At 41.9% G+C, this 20,778-nt stretch overlaps 2 protein-coding genes across 7 annotated transcripts in view; one reads left to right on the top strand and one right to left on the bottom strand.

Annotated features, from left to right (window-relative positions):
- ALDH9A1 (aldehyde dehydrogenase 9 family member A1) overlaps positions 1–18,934 on the bottom strand; it is a 39,126-nt gene extending 20,192 nt beyond the window's left edge. Inside the window, exons 1-4 of the mRNA XM_007989693.3 lie at positions 18,745–18,934; positions 15,351–15,496; positions 1,452–1,581; positions 586–720 (exon numbers count right to left, since the gene is read on the bottom strand). Of these exons, the coding sequence (XP_007987884.3) occupies positions 586–720; positions 1,452–1,581; positions 15,351–15,496; positions 18,745–18,925 (592 nt within the window). The 5' untranslated portion in view covers positions 18,926–18,934. The remainder of the gene's footprint in view (positions 1–585; positions 721–1,451; positions 1,582–15,350; positions 15,497–18,744) is intronic.
- A 108-nt stretch (positions 18,935–19,042) lies between these two features.
- The window catches only part of LOC103230677 (large ribosomal subunit protein uL11-like), a 30,481-nt gene continuing 28,745 nt past the window's right edge, over positions 19,043–20,778 (top strand). For all 6 annotated transcript variants that reach the window (XR_005236182.2, XR_005236180.2, XR_012091300.1 and 3 more), the window contains exon 1: positions 19,043–19,203. The gene's annotated coding sequence lies outside the window, so the exon portion shown is untranslated. The remainder of the gene's footprint in view (positions 19,204–20,778) is intronic.

The following is a 20,778-nucleotide window of genomic DNA, read 5'->3' as shown; positions in this document are numbered from 1 at the left end:
TAACGTCCTAATAGTAATGCTTTTTAACATTATAGTTTTTTTCTAAGATATAACTAGTCTTCTTTCCTCAAAGATTCTTCTTCTTAAATACTGTAAGAAAACTATTTTATGTTAATCAACCAGAGCTCCTCTTTGATAAGGAGCTTATCAAAGCCTTGCTTATCATTTCTCTTAAGACCCAAATGAAGAAAGGAGTTTATCTTCTGCTTCGTAAATGAAGTCAAACTCCTAAGTGCTAACTCCTACATTAAAATTCTTGTCCAGAAAGGAAGAGAATGTATAAGTAGCACAAATCTAATTCAATTTAATAAGAAAAAGTTAAATTTCTTCCTTTTCATATACAAAATTAAATAAATAAAACCTGGGAATATCCAGACATGATCGTGTACAACCTAAACTATAAGCTCCTTGAGGGGCAAGACAGGGCATGAGCCAGCCATGTCCTCGGAGGCTTTGAACATCCCAGAGCAGGCCCCTTCCGATTTAAAGTATGTGTTTATAGAGAGGTGAAGGGGAGAGAACGGGGAGAGAATGAATGAGAGAATGAACAAATGGCTCTCAAATGGAGGGATAATTCGTTCTTACCACAGGCTAACGCTGGAGCCGACTTCCAAGAGGCGATCTGAAAGGGGTAGTTCCATGCTCCTATTCCCACACATACCCCAAGTGGTTCTCTTCTGGTATAACCAAAGGATCCGCCTGGGAGCTGGATGTGTTCACCTACGGGGAAAACAGGAGTAAAGCAGGATGCAGGTCTGTGTTTCCTAAGATTTCACCAACATCTGTACCAGTCTGACTTGTATTCTAGTCAACACGGCCTCCCCACTGCTCCCAATACACCAGGCTCAACCTGTCTCCATTCTTCTATTTGTTCTAGTCATTATTCCACTGGCTCCACATATTCTCTCCACATAGAGAATCCTGCCTATCCTGCAAACACATGTTCATCCAATTTGATTTAACAACGCTCTAAGAATTTACTGAGCCTTTATTAGATAGTTTAGATGAAACAAAATGGAAATGAGAAGAACACTCAACAGCAGGGGAAGCATGTGAGCTCCCTGCAACCTTCCTAGGCCCTACCAACCATCCAATATCGAAAACTTTATACACTGTCAAAAAAAAGTTTGCTAAATAGATAAAACTGGTAAATATGACAAACTGATTCTTGTGAAAACTGGTTTTTCAGCAATTTGGTCTAAAGCTCAGGTATCATGCTAGGTGCTTTACATGCACTACCTCATTTAATCCTTAACCCAAGAAGGTAGGAATTATTATCTCCAGTTTAGATTAGGAAACATAAAGTAATTTCCAGGCCACCCAGGTAGAAAGTGACAAACCCAAGACTTTCACCCAGTTCTGTCTTAATTCCAAAATCTTTGCCCTTCACCACTAGGCCCTGCTCTTCTGCCTCACTATCAGCTGGTCACAGACACCAGGTGAGGACTTACCAGCCATGGATGCAGCCAAGCCCGCATAATACTCCAGGCACTGCCAGGAAGTGTCAATGTCCAAGCGGGCCTCAAAGATGGACTTGCCATTGTTGATGCATTCCACAGCGGCAATTTCATCCTCTCGTTCCTTTGGGTAAAGCAGGAGACTAGATTTAAGACATATTCCAATACGTCTTGATGTAATTAGTGCTTAAATAGAATACATTGCTCAATTTTTAAAACTAAAAATAGTTTTCACTTTAAATGAAAAGAAATGACAGTGTTACATTTAGAAGAGAGAGAAAAGCTTATAGCTGAACAGCAGCAGCCCTGTTCTTCCCTTGTGAATTAATTGACAAAGATTTAAGACCACAACTTTATTTCAAGATCAGTCAGTAAAACAAGGGCAAGACTGGGCAGGAACGAACCCATGCCCTCTGAGGCTCTGAAAGTTGCAGGGCAGGCCCATTCTGATTTGAAGTGTATATTTATTGAAGAGGTGAGGGGTAGAAAATGGAGAGAAAATGGATGGCTCATAAGTGGAGGAATAATTCATTTTGGAAAATGAACGTAATACGTATATGTACATAAATATCTACATATGTTTGCTCATATATGGTAAGAGAAAACAGTTCTTAGGGAAATTATACAAAATATTCTAACACACAATTGCATTTAAGAGGTTGTAATATGCATCACTTTAATTCACCCAAAGAATTGCGGCATATTCTCTTCTAATACTTTCTAATGCTTAGCATTCAATCAACAGTATTTTCAAATACTGTTTCTAGTTCTGGGCTCCACAACTTACTAAGGATAAAGATATTCAACAGATGGTCCAGGGATGAGCTTAAACGTTTAGGAAATTAGACCTAAAAAAGAACGCTAAATAATGCCTTTCTTTGGTCTAAAGATGATAAAAGAATTGAATATGTAAGAAATAGGCATTTGCTATTATGGGTCCAATTTAAAATAAATAATAGGGTGAATATCAGAACATACATAAAAGATGAATCAAGCAACTGACAACAAGGAATATTCTCTTTAAAAAACTGATAAGCAGTAAGGCTGGCCAGAAGCAAAATGGAGTGCAACAGAAACTAATTCAACCATCTAACCACAGTACAAAGCTCAGAAAAGATGAAAGTAGGAATATGAAAACCAATATGAAATACAAGAAAGGACAGTTGGATAGTGAGATTTGGACATGCTGTATTTCTATAAAGATCAGAGATATAAAGTGTTTTGACTCATTCATTCTACATTCATTACTAGGGAAAAGAGTATCAGTCCTGTCTATCCCTTTAAGAGCTTACTTCTAAAAGGGCAAGTTAGTACATTTTAAATAAATGTTGGAATTATTGAATAGACATGTTCCTTCAGAAAGGATAATGTGTTTACAATCAAACCTGGTCTAAATTAAACTCTCTTTTAAACCAACAATTTACCTTCTCCCTTCCTGATTCTATACTCGACAAAACAATCTTTTGACAATTAAGTTGTTTCCCAGTACGCTGACACTAGAAAGAGGTTACCCTAGGAGGACAACACACATCAGTTCTTACACCAAGCATAAATTATTCCCCACTCTTAAGTTTCTTGAGTATAATTAACACGAAAGCTTTCCAAACGTATAATCAACCATAAGTAGCTTAAATTTTGTTTCTTGAATTCAAGAGGAAACTAGGCCCTAGAGAGGCTAGTGCATTAATTGGTTGAATAAAGTGATGAATGAGTACAAAACATTTCAAATACAGGGAAGAGATATTACACTGGCAATAGTGAAACACAGTTCTGCTTACACTTCAGTGTAAGAGTGAACAAAAAGGAAGTAATCTGTGATTCTATCGCTGCTAAGTCCTGGAACATTTACTAAGAGAATAGAAACTTACTCTTGAGATTTTTTTCTCTTTTAAAATAATGGATAGGAAAGCAGTTTGGGTGACTCTTTTGGGGTTTCAACTCTCAGAGAAAATTCAGTTTACTAGATGGCCTTGGGAAATTTTTTCTGTGTTATTCTATTATTCTCCATCCTTACAAAAAAAAAGTTATCTACTAAAGAGCAGTAGGAGATCTTCTGATATAATATGTAAGGATCATCAAAGATGTCTCTGACAAAAATTTCTGCCAGCTACTATTGCAAGAACAACCATAAGATAAAATTGTTCACCATAACAACATACTGCTACAAGTATTTCTTAGGAAATACATGTGTTATTCCCAACCCTGTTCCTCTTCTATATCACCCTGCTTTACAATATGAACTTGACCAGGTGTCCACTGGGATAGAAGCCAAGGGTAGGTCCCTCACTTCTCTCTTTCACTTCGAACCCCTCAGCAGGCCTTAATGTCTAGCTTTGAAGCCCAACAGACTAGCTCTTATACTTACTAGTTACATGACCTAAGACAAGCTATTTAACCTTTCTGAGCATTTTCTCATTTCTCAAATAGGTAAAATAGCTATATACATCCCAAGATGTTTTTGATAATACAATTATGTACAAAAATCACCTTGCTCAGAAGGAAAAAACTGGAGGAAGGGAGAGATAAATTACAGTACAGCCCGCTAAATGCTAAACATGTAAGCACAAGACGCAAGAAGAACAAAGGAACGGCACCAAACTCAGCATCACGACACTGCAAAAGCATGAGGTGTGAGAGTATACACCTGGTAAAGGAAGAAGGACCAGTAGTGCAGGAGAGCTGGGTCTTACAGTGTGTGAAGAGAAAAGACAAGGCTGAAGAAACAGGGCCTGAGGGCCATGTTAAGGAGGGGGACCATGTCCAGTTTTACCCAGGGATGTACCATGATCAAATGTGCGTCTGTAGGAGGAATACTCTGGTGGCGCTGTATAAGACAAACCAACCTGGGCCTGGACTGGAGGCAAGCAGATAACCTACATACACACTCTCTTCTCTATTTAGATAGTTTTGTCATCATTTTAAGTAACATTCTCCTTCTCCTTTTAATCCAAATGATAGCTACTTCACAAGAGGTCTCCAACTGAAAAATGACTGGGTCTCACAGACAAGATCTTTACAATCTGGTAAAAGTACCAAAGGATCCAAAGTAAAAATGAGAAGATACGGGAAAAAATGTTCATTTCCACTAGGAATCAATGAGCTTCCAGCCAAAATGGAGTAACAGGGACCAGATTCACTCTCCCACCTTAAACAACTGAAAACATCACATAAAATACATGAACCATTTTCAGACATCAGACATTAGGCAACTGCAGGCAGTGGTCCCTGGAGGAGGGAACCAATGAGATGAGCCCTACAATTACTGCAGCCTTCTGCCTAGAGAAAGTTTTCAGGCCACAGAGCAGGGAGGAGGAAGCTAAGTGGCGCCCAGCAGACACAGGAGTTGAGAAGACAGGTTGGGAGTTTAGGGAACATTGAGTGACTACAGTTCTTCAAGGCTGAGTATGGAAGGGAAAAGAGCTGCACAGATAGAGAACTCCAGAAATCTGCAGATTCCCCTTTGAGTACCAGTGTGAGAAAACTACCCAAGACTGGGAAAGGGACTACCCAAGAAGAAAAGGTTAAAAAAAAAAAAAGCCCCACAGGGCCAGGTATAGTTCATGTTCTGAGCAGCCACAGTGAGAAAACCTCCTTAACACCCAGATTACAGGATTAAGCAGTCAGAAGGGTATTGAATAACACGGCAAAATTTGCTAATCTAAAAGCAAGCCTTCCAAGGATCAAACTGATTCCAAGTAACTTCACTGCGCCCCAGAACAAAGCTCAAGAATATTTTTTAAAGTATAAGACTATCCAGCACCCAGCAATATAATATGCATTAGTGATTCACTAGAAATCATATGTCTAGTAATCAAAAACTACCAGGCGTGCAAAAAGCAGAAAACCGCAACATTTAACCAGGAAGTGAAACTAACCAATAAAAACACATTCAGAAATAACACAACAGAACTAGTAGACAAGAACATTAAGTTACGATAGCTATACACCGTATGTTCAAGAAGGCACAGAAAAACATAAGCATGTTAAGGAGAGCCATAGAACACATATATAAAAGACTTAAATCAATCTAGAGATGAAAAATACACTGGATGAGATGAACAGCAGATAAAACACTATACAAGACCAATGAACTTGAGTCACAACAATAGAAATTACCTGAAAACAAAACATGCACACACAGGGGGTGGGAGGGAAGGCTCAGGAGAAAAAAATCCATAAACACACCCAAAAACTGGAAAATGAACTGAGCATCAGTGACGTGAGATAGCTTCAGGCAGCCCAATATATTTGTAATTGGAGGCCCTGAAGGAGAAGAGATGGAAGAGGGGGCAGGAAAAAAAAAAAATCTAAAGAAATGATAGCCAATTTTTTTTTCCAAATGAAACAAATTTACAGATCCAAGAAGATCAATAAACCTCAGGGAAAATACATAAGAAAAAAATTGCACCAAAAGACATCATAATCAAATTGCTTAAAACCAGTGATAAGGAGAATTTTAAAACAGCCAGGGGTAGGTGGAGTACATTACAAAGATACAAAAATAAAAACGATGTAAATTTCTCTTCTGAAACAATACAAATTAGAAGACAGTGGAGCAACATCTTTAAAGTACTGAAAGAAAAAAACTATATACCTACAATTCATTCAAAAATTAATGCAAAAACAAAATACTTTTTTAGACATACAGAATCTGAAAGAGCACCAACAGACCTGCACTATAAGAAATGCTAGGCTGGCGGAGCGCAGTGGCTCACACCTGTAATCCCAGCACTTTGGGAAGCCGAGGTGGGCGGATCACTGGTGGTCAGCAGTTCGAGACCAGCCTGGGCAATATGGTGAAACCCCATCTCTACTAAAAATACAAAAATTAGCCAGGCATGGTGGCACGCATCTGTAATCCCAGCTACTCGGGAGGCTGAGGCAGGAGAATCACTTGAACCTGGGAGCGGAGGTTGCAACAAGCCGAGATCATGCCACTGCACTCCAGCCTGGGTGACAGAGAGAGACTCCGTCTCAAAAGAAAAAAAAAGAGAGAGAGAAAGAAAGAAATTCTAGGCTGGGCACAGTGGCGCACACCTTTAGTCCCAGCATTTTGAGAAGCTGAGGCAGGAAGATGACTTGTGCCCAGGAGATCAAGACCATCCTGGGCAACATGAATAAACCCACTCTCTACAAAAAATATAAAAATTAGCCAAGTGTGGCGACATGTGTCCGTAGTCCCAGCTCCTCAGGACGCTGAGATGGGAGGATCGTTTGAGCCCAGATGGTGAAGGCTACAGTGAGCTATGATTCCACCACTGTGCTTCAGCTGATGAGACAGAGTGAGACCTTGTCTCAAAAAACAAAACAAAACAGAAAAGAAATGCTGAAGAAATTCCTTCTAGCAGAAGAAAAAATGATAGCAGACAGATATCTGGGTCTACACAAAGGACTGATGAGCATCAGAAATGGTAACTATGTGGACAAATGTAAAATATTTTACCTTATTCTTAAAATATTTTTAAAAATAATTGTTTACAGCAATAATTTTTTTAAAATTCCAGCCTGGGAAACATGGCTTAAACTTATCTCTACAAAAAATAGAAACGAAAATTTGCCAGGTATGGTGGTGCGCACCTACAGGAGGCCGAGGCAAGAAGATCCCCTGAGCCCAGGAAGTTGAGGCTGCAGTGAGCCATGATTGTGCCACTGCACTCCAGCCTGGGTGACAGAGCGAGACCCTGTCAAAAAAGAAAAGAGCAAAGAACTGCAGATCTTGATTAACTACAAAAATCACTTAAAAGAAAACTGAGGGCTAATATGATTGTAGGTGTGGTCACAGAGTGAGATCTATTCAGTTATGGAACAAATTGGGGTGAAGGCAGGTCCAGAGCATGATCATCAGACAAGAGCTTTAAAGAAAGGTATGTTTTTGATTAATAAAACACCACACAGGTATCAAAGGAAATGCAAAGGGGAGGGTAAAGTAAAAAGAAATGAAAATTAGTATCAGACAACAGATTTCAGATCAAAAAATATTATTAGATATTACCCAGGATCAATAAAAGTCATTTCTTAACAATAAAGGAGCCAATTCTTTTTTTTTTTTTTTTTTTTTTTTTTTTTTTTTTTTTTTTTTTGAGACGGAGTCTCGCTCTGTCGCCCAGGCTGGAGTGCAGTGGCACAATCTCGGCTCACTGCAAGCTCCGCCTCCCGGGTTCACGCCATTCTCCTGCCTCAGCCTCCCGAGTAGCTGGGACTACAGGCGCCCGCCACTGCGCCCGGCTAATTTTTTTCTATTTTTTAGTAGAGATGGGGTTTCACCATGGTCTCGATCTCCTGACCTTGTGATCCGCCCGCCTCGGCCTCCCAAAGTGCTGGGATTACAGGCGTGAGCCACCGCGCCCGGCCAGGAGCCAATTCATAACAGTCCTACAATACTGCTCATTCACAGGAAAAAAAAAAAATGGACAAATGAAAATAATAAATTATCTGCTTTGAGTTATCTTTGGTTTATTGAATTAAAAATAAATTTTTAATAACGGGAAAATACTTCACTGGAAGAAAATTCTATATGAATATTTCGGTATTTCTTCATGGTCAGGGCTTTCCGAGCAAAGGACACTGACAAGTTGATTGACTAGCAAAGGCCTTGAAAGGCAGAGACAGTATCTCCCTAAAGACAGAGAAATCTGGAGAATTTTGGAATTGTAAACCTCTTTATTTCCTGTTCCTGGAAACATCTGCTTATACTCCAGGATAATAAACTTAGCGATACCCTCCCTCTCAACCCTAGAGATTTGCTTAATAAGTAATCTCAATCTCTCTCACTCTCTCCCCAAAGAAGAGGACGGGCAGATGCGCCAGTAGCCTCTATTTAAATGAATCTCAGAAGTTTAGTTCTTCTCCTTTGGTGCAACTTCCTGCATGCACAGGGATCTCACCTGGTTCTCATCCCATCCCCTCTCCCACCATGGTGACTGGCTTTGAAAACAAAACTAGGTTGGGCGTGGTGGCTCATGCCTGTAATCTCAGCACTTTGGAAGGCCAAGGTGGGAGGATCACCCAGGGTCAGGAGTTCGAGATGTGCCTGGCCAACACGGGGAAACCCCGTCTCTACTAAAAATACAAAAAATAGCCGGGTGTGGTGGCATGTGCCTATAATCCCAGCTATTCAGGAGTCTGAGGCAAGAGAATTGCTTGAACCCAGGAGGCAGAAGTTGCAGTAAGCCAAGATTGTGCCATTGCACTCCAGCCTGGGTGACAGAGTAAGACTCCATCAAAAAAAAAAAAAAAAGAGAGAAAGAAAGAAGAAAAAAGAAACTAGTGCTAAGGTATTGCTATGGCTGCTGCATTTTGCTGTAATAAACTATCCTTTTCTGTGATCCAAGAAGCCTCATGTCTCTTGCCAGAATATATATATGTATATAATATACATATATTATACATAATTGTATAATTTACAAATATAATAGATTATACATATTATATAAATTATATATAATTATGTATATAACGTAGCTTATATGTGTATAATTATGTATACATATATTATATGTGTTTTATATGTATATGTATGTAATATATACACATATACACACACTCTTGAAAGTAGGGGAACTCTCAGACCCTTCACAGTTTCTGACTTAACAAACTTATCATGAAAACTCACCACAGACCTACCACTCAGATATCCATGATTCTTATTTTGATGCATTTTCTTCTGAATTTTCTTTCCATAATGAGTATCTGGTACTTCTGATCTTTAAGACTATAAAAAGTTTAACTATCGGGGTCCAGAACCAAGATGGCCGAATACAAACAGCTCCGAACTGCAGCTCCCAGCCGGATCGATGCAGAAGACGGGTGATTTCTGCATTTCCAACTGAGGTATCAGGTTCATCTCATTGGGACTGGTTGGACAGGGGGTGCAGCCCATGGAGGGTAGCCAAAGCAGGGCAGGGCATCGCCTTATCCAGGAAGCACAAGGGGTCCAGGAATTCCCTTTCCTAGCCAAGGGAAGCCATGACAGATGGTACCTGGAAAATCAGGACACTCCTGCCCTAATACTGTGCTTTTCCAACAGTCTTAGCAAACAGCACACCAGGAGATTATATCCGACACCTGGTTTGGTGGGTCCCACGCCCAAGGAGCCTTGCTCATTGCTAGCACAGCAGTCCAAGATGGAACTGTGAGGTGGCGGCGAAGCTGGGGGAGGGGCGTCTGCCATTGCTGAGGCTTGACTAGGTAAACAAAGCATCTAGGAAACTGGAACTGGGTAGAGCCCACCGCAGCTCAAGGAGGCATGCCTGCCTCTGCAGATTGCACCTCTGGGGGCAGGGCATACCTGAACAAAAGGCAGCATAAACTTCTGCAGACTTAAAAGTCCCTGTCTGACAGCTTCGAAGAGAGCAGTGGTTCTCCCAGCACGGAGTCTGAGATCTGAGAATGGACAGACTGCCTCCTCAAGTGGGTTCCTGGCCCCCAAGTAGCCAAACTGGGAGACACCTCCCTGTAGGGGCCGAATGACACCTTGAATAGGTGGGTGCCCTTCTGGGACAAAGCTTCCAGAGGAAGGATCAGGAAGCAACATTTGCTGTTCTGCAATATTTGCTGTTCTGCAGCCTCCACTGGTGATACCCCGTCAAACAGGGTCTGGAGTGGACCTCCAGCAAACTCCAAACAGACCTGCAGCTGAGGGTCCCAACTATTAGAAGGAAAACAAACAAACAGAAAGGAATAGCATCAACATCAACAAAAAGGACATCCACACCAAAACCCGATCTGTAGGTCACCATCATCAAAAACCAAAGGTAGGTAAAACCACAAAGATGGGGAGAAACAAGAACAGAAAAGCTGAAAATTCTAAAAATCCAAGTGCCTCTTCTCCAAAGGATTGCAGCTCCTCGCCAGCAACAGAACAAAGCTGGACGGAGAATGACTTTGACAAGTGACAGAAGTAGGCTTCAGAAGATTAGTAATAAATTTCTCTTAGCTAAAGGAGGATGTTCGAACCCATTGCAAAGAAGCTAAAAACCTTGAAAAAAGATTAGACAAATGGCTCACTAGAATCAACAGTGTAGAGAAGACCTTAAATGACCTGATGGAGCTCAAAACCATGGCATGAGAACTATGTGATGCATGCACAAGCTTTAGTAGCTGATTCAACCAACTGGAAGAAAGGATATCAGTGACTGAAGAGTAAATGAATGAAATGAAGCAAGAAGAGAAGTTTAGAGAAAAAAGACTAAAAAGAAACGAACAAAGCCTCCAAGAAATACAGGACTACGTGAAAAGACCAAATCCGCGTTTGATTGGTGTACCTGAAAGTTATGGGGAGAACGGAACCAAGTCAGAAAACACTCTTCAGGATATTATCCAGGAGAACTTCCCGAACCTAGCACGGCAGGCCAACATTCAAATTCAGGAAATACAGAGAACACCACAAAGATACTCCTTAAGAAGAGCAACCCCAAGACACGTAATTGTGAGATTCACCAAGGTTGAAATGAAGGAAAAAATGTTAAGGGCAGCCAGAGAGAAAGGTTGGGTTACCCACAAAGGGAAACCCATCAGACTAACAGTGGATCTCTCAGCAGAAACTCTACAAGCCAGAAGAGAGTGGTGGCCAATATTCAACATTCTTAAAAAAAAAGAATTTTCACCCACAACTTCATATCCAGTCAAAATAAGCTTCTTAACTGAAGGATAAATAAAACTGTTTACAGACAAGCAAATGCTGAGAGATTTTGTCACCACCAGGCCTACCTTACAAGAGCTCCTGAAGTAAGCACTAAACATGGAAAGGAACAACTGATACCAGTCACTGCAAAAACATGCCAAATGGTAAAGACCATCGATGCTAGGAAGAAACTGCATCAACTAACAAGCAAAATAACCAGCTAACATCATAATGACAGGATCACATTCACACATAACAATATTAATCTTAAATGTAAATGGGCTAAATGCCCCAATTAAAAGACACAGACTGGCAAACTGGATAGAGTCAAGACCTATCAGTGTGCTATATTCAGGAGACCCATCTCACGTGCAGAGACACACATAGCCTCAAAATAAAGGGATGGAGGAAGAACTACCAAGCAAATGGAAAACAACAACAACAAAAAAATCAGGGGTTGCAATCCTAGTCTCTGATAAAACAGACTTTAAAACAACAAAGATCAAAACAGACAAAGGAGGCCATTACATAATGGTAAAGGGATCAATGCAACAAGAAGAGCTAACTATCCTAAATGTATATGCACCCAATACAGGAGCACCCAGATTCATAAAGCAAGTCCTTAGAAACCTACAAAGAGACCTAGACTCCCACACAATAATAATGGGAGACTTTAACACCACACTGTCAACATTAGATCAACGAGACAGAATGTTAACAAGGATATTCAGGACTTGAACTCAGCTCTGCACCAAGCGGACCTAATAGACATCTATAGAACTCTCCACCCCGAATCAACAGAATATACATTCTTCTCAGCACTACATTGCACTTATTCCAAAATTGACCACATAGTTGGAAGTAAAGCATTCCTCAACAAATATAAAAGAACAGAAATTGTAATGAACTGTCTGTCAGACCACAGTGCAATCAAATTAGAACTCAGGATTAAGAAACTCACTCAAAACCACACAACAACATGGAAACTGAACAACCTGCTCCTGAATGACTACTGGATAAATAACGAAATGAAGGCAGAAATAAAGATGTTTTTTTGAAACCAACGAAAACAAAGTCACAACATACCAGAAACTCTGGGACACATTTAAAGCAGTGTGTAAAGGGAAACTTACAGCACTAAATGCCCACAAGAGAAAGCAGGAAAGATCTACAATCGACACCCTAACATCACAATTAAAAGAACTAGAGAAGCAAGAACAAACACATTCAAAAGCTAGCAGAAGGTGAGAAATAACTAAGATCAGAGCAAAACTGAAGGAGATAGAGACACAAAAAACCCTTCAAAAAAATCAATGAATCCAGGAGCTGGTTTTTTGAAAAGATCAACAAAATTGATAGACTACCAGCAAGACTAATAAAGAAGAAAAGAGAGAATAATCAAATAGACGCAATAAAAAATGATAAAGGGGATATCACCACCAATCTCACAGAAATACAAACTACCATCCGAGAATACTATAAACACCTCTATGCAAATAAACTAGAAAATCTAGAAGAAATGGATACATTCCTGGACACATACACCCTCCCAAGACTAAACCAGTTAGAAGTTGAATCCCTGAATAGACCAATAACAGACTCTAAAATTGAAGCAATAATTAATAGCCTACCAACCAAAAAAGTCCAGGACCAGATAGATTCACAGCCAAATTCTACCAGAGGTACAGAGATGAGCTGGTACTATTCCTTCTGAAACTATTCCAATCATTAGAAAAAGACGGAATCCTCCCTAACTCATTTTATGAGGCCAGCATCATCCTGATACCAAAGCCTGGCAGAGACATAACAAAAAAAAAGACATTTTTAGACCAATATCTCTGATGAACATCAATGCAAAAATCCTCAATAAAATACTGGCAAACCGAATCCAGCAGCACATCAGAAAGCTTATCCACTACGATCAAGTTGGCTTCATCTCTGGGATGCAAGACTGGTTCAACATACACAAATCAATAAACGTAATCCATCATATAAACAGAACCAAAGACAAAAACCACATGATTATCTCAATAGACGCAGAAAAGGCCTTCAACAAAATTCAACAGTGCTTCATGATAAAAACTCTCAATAAACTAGGTATTGATGGAATGTATCTCAAAATAGTAAGAGCTATTTATGACAAACCCACAGCCAATATCATACTGAATGGGCAAAAACTGGAAGCATTCCCTTTGAAAACTGGCACAAGACAGGGATGCCCTCTCTCACCACTCCTATTCAACATAGTGTTGGAAGTTGTGGCCAGGGCAATCAGGCAGGAGAAAAAAATAATGGGTATTCAATTAAGAGGAAGTCAAATTGTCCCTGTTTGCAGATGACATGATCGCATATTTAGAAAACCCCATTGTCTCAGCCCAAAATCTCCTTACGCTGATAAGCAACTTCACCAGAGTCTCAGTATACAAAATAAATGTGCAAAAATCACAAGCATTCCTATACGCCAATAACAGACAGAGAGCCAAATCATGAGTGAACTCCCATTCACAATTGCTACAAAGAGAATAAAATACCTAGGAATCCAACTTACAAGGGATGTGAAGGACCTCTTCAAGGAGAACTACACACCACTGCTCAACGAAATAAAAGAGGACACAAATAAATGGAAGAACATTCCATGTTCATGGATAGGAAGAATCAATATCGTGAAAATGGCCATACTGCCCAAGGTAATTTATAGATTCAATGCCATCTCCATCAAGCTACCAATGACTTTCTTCACAGAATTGGAAAAAACTACTTTAAAGTTCATATGGAACCATAAAAGAGCCTGCATTGCCAAGACAATCCTAAGCAAAAGGAACAAAGCTGGAGGCATCACACTACCTGACTTCAAACTATACTAAAAAGCTACACTAACCAAAACAGCATGGTACTGGTACCAAAACAGAGATACAGACCAATGGCACAGAACAGAGGCCTCAGAAATAATACCACACATCTACAACCATCTGATCTTTGACAAACCTGACAAAAACAAGAAATGGGGAAAGGATTCCCTATTTAATAAATGGTGCTGGGAAAACTGGCTAGCCATACATACAAAGCTGAAACTGGATCCCTTCCTTACACCTTATACAAAAATTAATTCAAGATGGATTAGAGACTTAAATGTTAGACCTAAAACCATAAAAACCCTAGAAGAAAACCTAGGCAATACCATTCAGGACACAGGCATGGGCAAGGACTTCATGACGAAAACACCAAAAGCAATGGCAACAAAAGCCAAAAGAGACAAATGAGATCTAATTAAACTAAAGAGCTTCTGCACAGCAAAATAAACTACCATCAGAGTCAACAGGCAAACTACAGAATGGGAGAAAATTTTTGCAATCTACCCATCTGACAAAGGGTTAATATCCAGATTCTACAAAGAACTTAAACAAATTTACAAGAAAAAATCAAACAACCCCATCGAAAAGTGGGTGAAGGATATGAACAGACACTTCTCAAAAGAAGACATTTATGCAGCCAACAGACACATGAAAAAATGCTCATCATCACTGGCCATCAGAGAAATGCAAATCAAAACCACAATGAGATACCATCTCACAGCAGGTTGCAGTGAGCTGAGATCACTCCACTGCACTCCGGCCTGGGCGACAGAGCAAGACTCCGTCTCAAAAAATAATAAGAAAAAAGAAAAAAGAAAAGGAAGATGAGCTATAAAGAGTGCATTACAATTCAACACAAAGCTTTACAAACATGAAAACCTGCCAAAGGAGATGTCCAAGAGCCAAGATCCAGATGGGAAGCATTGAACAAAAACTTGTTTTATATACTAAGGTGAGCATGTGGAAATGTTTTTCCATTTTATAAAAACGTTATGGGCCGGGCGCGGTGGCTCAAGCCTGTAATCCCAGCACTTTGGGAGGCCGAGACGGGCAGATCACGAGGTCAGGAGATCGAGACCATCCTGGCTAACATGGTGAAACACCGTCTCTACTAAAAAAATACAAAAAATTAGCTGTGCGGGGTGGCGGGCGCCTGTAGTCCCAGTTACTCGGGAGGCTGAGGCAGTAGAATGGCGTGAACCTGGGAGGCGGAGCTTGCAGTAAGCTGAGATTGCGCCACTGCACTCCAGCCTGAGCGACAGAGCGAGACTCCGTCTCAAAAAAAAAAACAAAAAACAAAAAACAAAACAAAAAAAACACGTTATGGCCTAATGTTGCATCAAAGTCGAACTGCAAACAGCACAAAGAACCCTCAGAGCAATGGCTGAGTTTTCTGGAAGGGAATAAATTGAAACATACCCTTATTATCCTGGCAGCCTCCAAAAGGATTCGGCAACGCTCCATGCCAGATTTTTGCCGCCATATTTTAAAAGCAGCTTTTGCATTTTGAACAGCCAAATTTACTTCCTTTTCTCCTGAACATGTGAAAGTCGCTATCACTCGGCCTATAAAGAGGGGAAACATCAGTTTTATCTCGAATTGTTGCCACATATTTAAATAAAATATTATCTATAGGCCGGGCGCGGTGGCTCAAGCCTGTAATCCCAGCACTTTGGGAGGCCGAGACGGGCGGATCACGAGGTCAGGAGATCGAGACCATCCTGGCTAACACGGTGACACCCCGTCTCTACTAAAAAATACAAAAAACCAGCCGGGCTAGGTAGTGGGCGCCTGTAGTCCCAGCTACTCGGGAGGCTGAGGCAGGAGAATGGCGTAAACCCGGGAGGCGGAGCTTGCAGTGAGCCGAGATCCGGCCACTGCACTCCAGCCTGGGAAACAGAGTGAGACTCCATCTCAAAAAAAAAAAAAAAAAAAAAAAATTATCTATCAATATTCTCTTTATTCCCTTCTTGTTTTTTGTTTGTTTGAGATGAAGTCTTGCTCTGTCGCCCAGGCTGGAGTGCAGTGGCGCAGTCTCGGTTCACTGCAATCTCCGCCTCCTTAATTCAAGCGATGCCCCTGCCTCAGCCTCCTGAATAGCTGGGACTACCAGTGCACGCCACTACGCCGGCTAATTTTTTGTATGTTTTAGTAGAGATCGGGTTTCACCATGTTGACCAGGATGGTCTCGATTTCCTGACTTCATGATCCGCCCGCCTCGGCCTCCCAAAGTGCCGGAACTACAGGCGTGAGCTACCGTCCCTTCTGAAGTATGGTTTGATTTAGTGACCATCTCTATACTAGCAAGGGGTTTTTTGTTTTTTGTTTGTTTGTTTGTTAAGACAGAGACTCGCTCTTGTCGCCCAGGCTGGAGTGCAATGGCGCGATCTTGGCTCACTGCAACTTTCCCCTCCCAGGTTCCAGCAATTCTCCTGCCTCAGCCTTCCCAGTAGCTGGGATTACATGGGATTACAGGCACGTACCACCACATTCAGCTAATTTCTGTATTTTTAGTAGAGACAGGGTTTCATCATGTTGGTCAGGCTGGTCTTGTACTCCTGACCTCAAGTGATTCACCTACCTCTGCCTCCCAAAGTGCTGGGATTACAGGTGAAAGCCACCACACCCAGCCTAGCAGTTCTTAATTATATTCTGCGGTCACTGACATGTTTTAGGAGTCTGATAAAAGTTGCAGACTTCTCTCCAGAAAAATGTACTTAAACATATAACAGAATTACAGGAATGTCATGTCCCCTGCCCTAAACTCATCATGGATTTAGGGTTAAGAACCCCTGCTCTCTACTATTTTATAGTTGAGTTTACTAACATTAACTTTCATTAAGTTTTGCAACACTCCTAAACATTATTTCAGAACCTCAGAGGTCTCGTAAAATGAAAGTCAAAAGTAATCGGTCTACTGGGTTATAAACTCTGACTGTAAATCCCCCGTCTATATTCTATGTAGGTTATATCATACTACCGATACTTGATAAATATAGTTAATAAGCAGTAATATCAGGATAAGGCATTCCTAAAGAACATATTTTTTCTCAAAAAATCCAGTATTTCCTTTACTTACTCCACCTTTATTCCCTCTCCCTATTTTGATGCAAATTATGAAACAATCAGTTTTTCTAGACCCATGTCCCAAGGACTGTACTGCCTCTACCAACAAGCATTCTTTAAGCTTGTCAACTCAGCAAATCCTCTTCACAAGAACTCCTGGGACTCTTTCCACGGAGATTTCACAAATCTGCGATTTCTGTTACAAACTTGAACAGCCAGCTGGCAAAGGCAGTGGCTGAGGGTCACACACACTGTAGGCAATTAAAACAACAAAGAGCAATTTTTCTTTCTTCTGTATCAAGATGAGGTCGGGGTAGAGAAGCTGTTTCCTCCTACATAAAGAAGAGATGCGGTAACACCTTCTGGTTCTGCCAAGTCACTGCTCTGTGGTTTAGTGTGGATGGTCAAATACTAAATTCTCCAGTCCCCTGCAAATCAGTTTTATTGCTCTGGCTACATTTTACACAAAATATTTACATTTTTCTCCCCACATATATTCTAAAACCCAGCAAAATAAACACAACACAAAACCAAAACAAAAAGCCTCTTCTTCCTTATCTCTGTGACCTTCAGAGTTCCCAGAGTAAATCCAGTGCCTAGCACAGTGCTTAGCACACATTATCCACTGGATTAAAAAGTTTTATTTCAGCAAGATGAATAAATCGTGGAGCGTTCATGCAGACCATGGTGACTATGGTTACCAATACTGCATCGTATACTTGAAATTTGCTAAAAGAATAGATCTTAAATATTTCACTATCCAAAAAAAGCTGTAACTATGTAGAAGCAATGGGTAATTAGATTGACTGTGGTAATCATTTTGTAAGGTATACATACATTACATCATGTTTTACACTTAAGTATATACTATTTTTATTTGTTAATTATACTTCCATAAAGCTGGGGAAGAAAGTACTGAATAAAGGTGGGGTTTTTTCCTTTCCCAATTCTGATTAATGTGCAGAAATATTTTAATATTAGAATGTGGTGACAAAGTCCTCATTCGTAGTCATTAGAAACGATCTGTGAGCGCTCCTTCATTCCCAGCACAAATAATTATCTTCCCCACAACCCCGCCCCCGTTCTTTTAGAATTCCTCTCCTATGCACACATTTGAAGATAATAATACATCAGTCTTAGTTTTAAAAGGCGAACAGCTGGCTGGGCGCGGTGGCTCATGCCTGCAATCCCAGCACTTTGGGAGGCCGAGGCGGGAGGTTCACCTACGCTCAGGAGTTGGAGACCAGCCTTAGTAACATGCTGAAATCCCGTCTCTACTAAAAATACAAAAATTAGTCGGACGTGGTTGGGAGCCTGTAATCCCAGCTACCAGGGAGGCAGAGGCGGGAGAAGCACTTGAGTCCAGAAGGTCGAGGGCGCAGTGAGCTGAGATCGTGCCTCTGCACTTCGGCCTGGGCAACAGAGTGAAACTGTCTCAAAAAAAAAAAAAAAGGAAGTTAACAGACGTACGACTTCCCACACCAGGACTTTGCGAACTCTGTTCTGGCCCCGGTAAAACTCCTCACGATCCTACCATCAGCTTTTCCTTTTCCTCCCTTCCCATCCCTGCCCAGAGGCACTCGCGTTGCCCCAGAATCGCTAGCTGCCTACACACACAACCTTAGACTCTCCACTGTCACTGTCTGTGCTCAAGTCAACCCTGCAGAACACAGGAAACGGGGGCTGGCCGGGAAATCCGCGCACCCGGCCCCGCGGCGCCCCAGCCTCCCGGGCTCGGTGCAGTTACCGGTTGCCGGCTCGAAAGCTTTCTCGGTGCCGGAGGCGTCAGCCGGCTCCACGCGGGCCCCGCCGCGGTAATTGAGCGGCTGCGACACGACGAACGTGCCAGTGCTCATGGCGGCGACAGGAGAGGGCTGAAGACTGCGAACAAGCGGAGAGAGCGTGGCCAGGCCTGCTCGGAGAAACATGAGGGGCGGGCGCGGCTCCGGCTCGGGGCAGAGACTGAGAGGCCGCGGGAGGGGCGGGGCCACGGGGATCGGTTCTAGGAGATTTTTGAGGCAGTCAACTCGATTCCTCCGCGGTCCAGGTTAGGCCCTTGCATCGTCAGGAGGGTGGAGCAAGACACCAGATTCCCACCCACCACCTCGCCATACCCCACACAGTCTCCCGGCGGGAAGAGGACTTCCTTCTTCGTGATCAATATTTGTGAAGCACGTTGCAAGCGTTTTCGGGTTCATCATTGCATGTAAGCATCCTAGGATCCCATTCTTAATCCTATCGCCTGAAGAAGGCAGAGGATTGGCAGGCCAAGAGTTTTTGGTGGTTACTTCACTGTTAAACCACCGTTTCTTTATCTGTATAATGCTTTTTAAAGGGTTACAGTAAAAAGCAAGGGGACTGTGAACGAGATAGATGATATTGTGATCTGAAACTGCTTTTTAAATTCTTAGAGAGGGTGGGCGCTGTGGCTCTCACCAAGGCTGGAGGGTCGCTTGAGCCCAGGAGTTTGAGGGCAACATAAGAGAGACCCGTGTCTACAAAAATAAAAATAAAAATAATACAAATTGAGCCAGGCGCGGTGGCTCACGCCTGTAATCCCAGCACTTAGGGAGGCCGAGGCGGGCGGGTCACCTGAGGTCAGGAGTGTCATGGAAGTCTGTGTGAAGAGACCATTAAACAGGCTTTGTGTGAGCAATAAAGCTTTTTAATCACCTGGGTGCAGGCGGGCTGAGTCCCAAAAGAGAGTCAGCCAAGGGAGATAAGGATGGGTCCGTTTTATAGGATTCGGGTAGGTAAAGGAAAATTACAGTCAAAGGGGGATTGTTCTCTGGCGGGCAGGAGTGGGAGTCACAAGATGCTCAGTGGGGGAGCTTTTTGAGCCAGGATGAGCCAGGAAAAGGACTTTCACAAGGTAATGTCATCACTTAAGGCAAGGACCTGCCATTTTCAGTTCTTTTGTGGTGGAATGTCATCAGTTAAGGCAGGACAGGGCATTTTCACTTCTTTTGTGATTCTTCAGTTACTTCAGGCTATCCGGGCGTATATGTGCAAGTCACAGGGGATGTGATGGCTTGGCTTGGGCTCAGAGGCCTGACATTCCTGCCTTCTTATATTAATAAGAAAAATAAAACAAAATAGTGAAGTGTTGGGGTGGCGAAAATTTTCAGGGGCTGGTATGGAGAGAGAATGGGTGATGTTTGTTAGGGCTGCTTCAAGCGGGATTAGGGGTGGCGTGGGAACCTAGAGTGGGAGAGATTAAGCTGAAGGGAGAGCTTGTGGTAAGAGACAATATTGTGGGGTTGTTAGAAGAAGCACTTGTCGTATGGAATGATTGGTGATGGCCTGGATATGGTTTTGTATGAATTGAAAAACTAAACAGAAGACACAAGGTCTGAATACGAGAAGGACAGAAAACAGGTATTAAAGGACTAAGAATTGGGAGGACCTAGGACATTGAATTAGAGAGTGCCTAAGGAGGCTCAGAATAGCCTTGCCAGCAAAGATTATTTACTTTGAGAGGGAATTTAGAGTGGCGGTTTGGGATAGCACCAGGAGATATCAGCTGTGATGGCTTGGAGAAACAGTGTAAACTAGCAGTGTAAACACGAGCAGGGCATTTATGAGTAGTTGAGAACGGTGAATAGGAGTATGACTAGACGGAAGACAGTAGGGATGACAAGTTTTTTGGGGTGCAGTCCAAGTTGGTCTGGTGTCTGGAATGAGATGGGACCTAATAAAACGGAGTGTCCACCTAGGAGCTCAAATGGGCTGGAACCTGTAGCATTCTGAGGACAGGCCTGAATTCTGAGAAGGGAAAGTG

The sequence above is a fragment of the Chlorocebus sabaeus genome, chromosome 25 (assembly GCF_047675955.1).
Source record: "Chlorocebus sabaeus isolate Y175 chromosome 25, mChlSab1.0.hap1, whole genome shotgun sequence".
NCBI lineage: Eukaryota > Metazoa > Chordata > Mammalia > Primates > Cercopithecidae > Chlorocebus > Chlorocebus sabaeus.
The sequence above is the reverse complement of the archived record's forward strand: the minus strand, read 5'-3'. Positions and strand labels throughout refer to the sequence as shown.